This window comes from Clarias gariepinus, chromosome 4, assembly GCF_024256425.1.
Source record: "Clarias gariepinus isolate MV-2021 ecotype Netherlands chromosome 4, CGAR_prim_01v2, whole genome shotgun sequence".
NCBI classification, from domain to species: Eukaryota; Metazoa; Chordata; class Actinopteri; order Siluriformes; family Clariidae; genus Clarias; species Clarias gariepinus.
Genome location: NC_071103.1, coordinates 40600829 through 40607734, shown reverse-complemented (window position 1 = coordinate 40607734; position 6906 = coordinate 40600829). Strand labels below are relative to the sequence as shown.

Here is a 6906-nt window from a genome sequence, read left to right as displayed (position 1 = left end):
CATCATCATTAAATAAAAGTACACGATTACAGCCTAAAAAAAAGGAACAAAACAAACACATTTTTAAAAAATGCAAAAACAGATGGGTTTTTAAAAGGGATTTAAAAATAGTCAGACTAGGAGCCAATCGGATTTCAACTGGCAAGTCATTCCAAAGACGAGGCCCAATTACCGAAAAAGCACGGTCACCTCTACGCTTGAGTCTGGAGTGTGGGATTAAGAGGAGGTTCTGGTCACTGGATCTCAAACTTCTCAGGGGGGTTTATTGGTGCAGCAATTCAGATAAATAGATAGGTGCTTGCTGGTTTAACGATTTAAAAACAAATAATAAAATTTAAAAATGTATTCTAAATTGAACAGGCAACCAATGAAGTCACATGATCCCCTTTTTTCTTTTTTAAGAGAAATTTAGCAGCGGCGTTCTGGACCAATTGGACACAGAAATTTGGAATTACAGATGCCATAATAAAGAGAATTGCATAAAATCATAAAAATGTAAATAATCCGGGAATATTAGGGGGAGAAGCCATTATTTTTGGGTGAAACACACTGTGGCCTGATACAGTGACCAGGTTTATTACTGTACAAACACATTAGGATACAGAATCTCCTCTGAAGTGTATAAAGAGATATTAAACCCCCAAATCACTGTTACTCTTTGAGTGTGTGTGTGTGTGTGTGTGTGTGTGCGTGCGTGCGTGCGTGCGTGCGTGCGTGCGTGCGTGCGTGCGTGCGTGCGTGCGTGCGTGCGTGTCTGTGTGTGTGTGTGGTGTGTGTGTGTCAGTAACTCACTCTAGTTTCTCCAGTGTACAGTGTGGATCCTTCAGTAGATCAGTGAGCAGCTTCACTCCTGATTTTCCTGGTTTATTGTTGTTCAGATTCAGTTCTCTCAGGTGTGATGAGGGGTTTAACCTCAGAGCTGAAACCAGAGCAGCACAACCTTCACCTGTAATACTGCAGAGTTCCAGCCTGTAGAGAGATCAACAGTTATAGATCAACACACACACACACACACACACACACACACACACACACACACACACACAGGCAGTTTGGTAATTCCATTTATTCTAATCTGCATGTCTTTGTTAGGAAACTGGAGACCCAGTGGAAACCCACCAAGAACATACAAACTCCACACACACAGACCCGAGGCGGAAATTGAACCCTCAAGCCTACAGGTACAAGACCACAGTTCTAACCATTACATCACCAAACTGTATTCAAAATTTAATTAGTACTTTAAAGGTTTAAATAGTCAAATGTATAATATTGTCTCTTGTTATACATCAGACTTGTTGCTCTACATTTGACTATTATTAGGTTTATACTATAATAATGACAATCAGATAAACAGAATGTTAAAGTGATGATCTTGTAACACTTGGATTTAATTAAACCACTAGTTACTTTGCTACGGGGTCGAGAATCAAAATACGGGTTTTCAAACAACACTTCCGGTATTGCGCAATCAAGACAGGACAAGTAAAGACGCGACACAATAACTATATATAAACCAAACCAACGTGTATTAAACCAACAAACAAACAAACAAACAAACAAACAAGGTGCACCAAAAACCAATATATACAAAATATATACAAATAGAAACAATGTGTATGGTGTATGCGGGTGTGTGAGTGCGTGTATGATTGTCCAGAGTTAATGATATTGCAGTGTGTGAAATGATGCACGGGAGAGATTGGCTCGGCCTCACCGGTATCGATGACAAATCCGGGAGCTCGAGCAACGGAACGAGAGGTGAATTGTTAGTGTCTATGAGGAATAATCCAACCGGGGAAAAGTACTCCTTTCGAACCATCCAACAAACTCACTCTCAGAATAAACAGCGCGCTAGGTAAATCTCTCCGTGCAGAGCCACTTGCCGGTTCCGGCTTTATACCGGCACACGTGACCCGACGCCGCTTCCGGGTTCTCTCGCGCTACGATTGCGCATGCTCGCGAGAGCTTACCCTGTGACCAACACTGTCTATGGGGACAAATAAAACCAGATCGGGCAATTTTACGAGCACAGGTGAGCAGCATTAGCTCCTTAATCCATTTCCCTGTTATAGTTAAAATGCCCTTTTATGTGGCTGCGCTACATAGACCCCCCCCCAAGCTTCCGGCGTCTGAGGAGAACGTCCGTAAAAGCGCTTTAGATTAACCACGTTCACTATATCAGTTTTTTGTGGATTTCCCCAAGACACCGTGTAGTTAATTGGTCCCTTTTTGGTTTTTATTTCTGCTGGTCCCTCCCACTTGGGCGCTAGCTTGGCAGAAAATCTTTTCGCTGCGGAGGAGAGTGGGTGAGTTTTTATCCAAACTAGATCTCCCGGTTTAAAGTGCGCATCTTTTCTCCGGGCATTGTAGTATCTAGCTTGTTTGGACTGTTGTTGTTTTACTCTTTGTCTCACCTCCTCCATGATAAGTTGTTGTCGGTCTAGTAATGAGTAGGCTGTGTGATCAGGTGTTGGAGGGTGATTCATGAGCCTTTCGAGTGGCCCTTTTAGTTGCCGACCCAGTGTGAGTTCTGCAGGTGTCTTTCCAGTAGTTTCCTGTTGGGCTGTATTGATGGCGAATCTGAGCTCTGGTAACCATTGGTCCCAGTTTTGGTGATGGTCCCCGACGTATGAAGCGATCATTGTCTTCAGAGTTTGGTTAATTCGTTCCGTCAGGTTCGTTTGTGGGTGGTAGCTCGTAGTTAGCTTTTGGACGCTCCCCCAGGTTTGGCAGAGGTGTGCCAGTAGCTGAGACGTAAACTGGGGACCTCGATCGGAAACTAGATATTTGGGGACTCCCCATCTAGTAAAGATCTCCTCTCTTAGAACCTTCACCAGTTTTGGCGTCTTTACATCCCTGAGGGGAAACATCTCCACCCATTTGGTGAAATAATCTACCACCACCAGCAGATATTCATTTTGCCTTTTACTTCGGGGAAAAGGACCCATGATGTCCAATCCCACGGTGTGTCCTGGCTCTGGAACCTCCGTGCTCTGTAGTAGCCCACTAGGTCTAGTGTTTTCTGTTTTATACTGTTGACAGACGCTGCAAGTTCTCACATAGTGCCAGACGTCTTTCCGCACCGTGGGCCACCATGCCACATTTAGTAACCTCAGCAGGGTTTTTAGTTGCCCCAGGTGTCCTCCCAAGGGATTGTCATGATAGTAGTGTAAAAACCTTTTTATTAATGACTGGGGGACAACTAGTTGAAATTTTTCTCCGTGTCTTACCGGTACCCGGCGATATAACGCCCCTTGGTGATGTTCGAACGAGACCCTCTGCTCTCTTGTGCTTCGTGGCTGGTCTTTAGAGAGCAGCTTCGTGATGGTGGGGTCCTCATGTTGGGCTTGCGTTATCTCACACAGGTCGTTTGGTAAGTCGGATGAACATTTAGAGGTTGTGATGGCGAGACATGGAGCGGTGCCCACTTCTAACGGCGTGGGCGCCCGGGATAGCGCATCTGGTCCCAGATTTAAGCAGCCTTTTCTATGATGTACTGTAAAAACGAACTGTTGTAGGCGTAACGTCCATCGGGTGAGACGAGAGCTGGTTTTCGGGCAGTTGAAGGCCCATGACAGGGCGGCATGGTCGGTAAAGACCTCAAAAGCACGACCTTCTAGATAGTGCCTCCATTTTTCTACAGCCCAGACCACGGCCAAACACTCCTTTTCTGATGTGGAGTAATTCTGCTCAGCTCCTCTCAACATTCGTGAGGCGTAAGCTACTGCTCGTTCTCCTTCTGCTGACGTTTGGGTGAGGATGGCTCCCAGGCCCACTTCGCTGGCGTCGGTGTGCAATTGGAATGGCAGATTTAGGTTCGGTTGTATTAGTACTGGTGGGTTTTGAAGTGCGTGTTTGATGACATCCATGCTGTTCTGGCATTCTTCGGTCCACTCCCATTTTACTCCCTTTCTTTTTAAATTATTTAATGGAGCTGTTATGTCGGCAAAGTGGGGAATGAACTTGTGATACCAGCCCGCGAGACCCAGAAAACGTTGGAGATTTTAAGTCTTGTGGAGGAGGATATTCTGCCACCGCCTTGGTTTTCTCCGGGTCTAACTGCACACCTTCTTCAGAGATGACATGACCGAGGAACTTCAGCCGCCTTTTGAAGAAATGACACTTCTTCATGTTGAGGGAGAGATTGGCTTGGGTGAGTCTGGAAAATACTGCGTTGAGATGCATTCTATGTTGTTCTAGTGATTGTGAGTAAATAATAATGTCATCTATATAGACGAAGCAATACTTTCCTCTTAGATCCGCCAAGACTTTCTCCATCAGTCGTTGGAACGTTGCAGCTGCGTTTCTGAGTCCGTAGGGCATGGACCGGAATTGAAACAGACCTTTGGTAGTGATGAAGGCGGTCTTCTCACAGCTGTCTCTCTCCATCTCCACCTGCCAGTAACCGGATTGCAGATCCAATGTTGAGAACCAGGAGGCGCCATCCAGTGATTCAATGATGTCGTGTATTAAAGGCATTGGATATGCATCAGGTTTGGTTTTGCTGTTCAATTTTCTAAAATCTACACAGAAACGGTAAGTCCCATCGGGTTTAGGTACTAAAACAACAGGTGACGACCATGATGAACAGGAAGGTTCGATGATGTTGTCCTTCAGCATCTGGTCGACTTGATCTTCTATAATCTTTTTCTTTAAGGGTGATACTCGGTACGCTCTGGATCTAAATGGGGTGTCGTCAGATAAAGTGATTTTGTGTCTCTCTAATGCTGTTTTGCCCAAGATGTTGGAGGTGGTGCGGGGCCAAGTGGCCATTAGTTTCAGCAGCTCCTCTTCATTGTCGGTGTCCCAGGATGTCACACTTTTTCTGTTTTCCTCCACGCATAGGAGATCATCAGGAGTCACCGGTAAGGCTAGATACAGGTTAGCTGTAGCCGGGAGATGAGGGTGTCTCCTTAGAGCTGACGTAGATGGCGCAGAGTGGGGTTGGGACATTATGAAGGGATGATATGTGACTCCCTCCTCTGTTTTCAGCCCGTACTCCCCGCGTGCGACGTCCAAGGTCGCTCCTGTGGCTTTTAAGAAGTCCAGCCCCACGATCAGAGGGAAACCAAATGCAGCGCGCTGTCTCATCTCTCCGTCCCGAGTACTTTGCCGGTTCCGGCTTTATGCCGGCACACGTGACCCGACGCCGCTTCCGGGTTCCCTCGCGCTGCGATCGCGCATGCTCGCGAGAGCTTACCCTGGACCAACACTGTCTATGGGGACAAATAAAACCAGATCGGGCAAATTCCATTGCGCAGGTGAGCCGTAACCCTTTCCCTGCTACTTAAAATGCCCCTTTATGTGGCCGCGCTACATAGACCCCCCCCCAAGCCTCCGGCGTCTGAGGAGAACGTCCGTAACAGCGCTTCAGATTGACCACATTCACTGTACCAGTTTTTTGTGGATTGCCCCAAGACACTGTGTAATTATTTGGTCCTATTTTGTTTTTTATTTCTGCTGGTCCCTCCCACTTGGGCGCTAGCTCAACTGAAAAGTTTTGCTGGGCAGAGGAAAGAGAGGGTGCCCGTCGCCAAACCAGCTCGCCCGGTAGCTCTGGCGCCTTGTTCTGCCGGGAATTGAGGTAGCTGGCATTTTTGGCTGGCTGACTTTCTGGTGGTAGTTGAGTCTCTTCCTCCGCTGTGGTCCTTGGGTAGATTGATTTTGTAAGTGTGGCTGGGTCTGTGGAGTGTTGTTGGGTGGTAGGCTGCTGCAGCTGTCTCTGGGGCGGTCTGGCAGGTGGTAGCTCCCGGCTCTTCCCCCAGGTTTACCGGGATGTCGGGCTAGGGGCGTGGCCGATCTCCGATGGCCCCTGGTTCCCTTGGCCTGGCTCCGGGTGCTCTGGCAGACCTCGCAGGTTTCCACGTACCGCCAGACGTCCTTGCGGATGGAGGGCCACCAGGCGACGTCTAGGAGGCTCAGTAGTGTCTTTAGCCCCCCCCGGTGGCCACCCGTTGGCTTTCGATGAAAGTCTTGCAGGAACGTCTGGGTCTGTGATGGCGGGATTACCAGCTGGAGAGCTCCTCCCTTCTTCCTCAGCACTCTACGATGTAACGCCCCTTGGTGATGTTCAAAGGAGACCCCCTGGTTCTGGATCTCTCCGGCATCCACCACAGTGGCCAGAAGAGCCACCTGGAGACCTTCCTGCTTTGGACGTTCCACCTCCGCCAGGTCTCTGGGTGGAGCCGAGGACAGTTCTGATTTAAAGTTTGGAGGTTCCGCTTTCCGTGGCACGGCATAGTAGAGCTGAGAGGGTGCAGAAAGGGGCTGGGCATTGGAGGGTCCGGCCTGGGACCGGGCAGAAGTGGGCTCTGGGGCTCCCTCCGTCGCCTTCTCCTGGCTGTGTTGGGCACCCTCCTTCTGCCGAAAATCTTTCGCCCCTTTGCCGGCCTTCTTTGTGGATGCAGTGTTTGGCCATCCCGAGGAATGTAGGGATGGAGTTTGTGTAGATGCAGGAGTGTAGTTTAGCAACTTGTGGTTAGTGAGTGAGTTAGAGAGGCGCAGTTTCTTCATCTGTTTCTCCCAGATGACATCACGACGCAGAAAACAGTCAGCTATGGCTCTTTCCAGTTTTTCCAGCGACTCGTGGCAGTAGCGTTCCAACTCGTCGATTCTGGCGTCCACTGCCTGCCGGAAACTGATTTCCCGATTGCAACTGCTGTTTATGGATTCTTTAAAACCCCTCTCTAACATACCCACTTGTTCAGACATAGCCTCCACATCCATTTTACATTGCTCAAGTTCATTCTGCATCGTTTTTACAACATTAGTAACACCAGATATATGAGCGACTCTATCATCATCATCATCATCATATCTAGCCGATATATACAATGAACTAAGCATAGAAGATGTTTCAGCTGTGGAGCCACGTTGTGTCCCACAAGTATCTACATCATCATC

General features: G+C 48.0%; 1 protein-coding gene across 1 annotated transcript in view; it reads right to left on the bottom strand.

The window, feature by feature from the left end:
- Positions 1-788: 788 nt before the first annotated feature.
- The window catches only part of LOC128520720 (NACHT, LRR and PYD domains-containing protein 12-like), a 101170-nt gene continuing 95052 nt past the window's right edge, over positions 789-6906 (bottom strand). Inside the window, exon 12 of the mRNA XM_053495088.1 lies at positions 789-969. Within this exon, the coding sequence (XP_053351063.1) occupies positions 789-969 (181 nt within the window). The remainder of the gene's footprint in view (positions 970-6906) is intronic.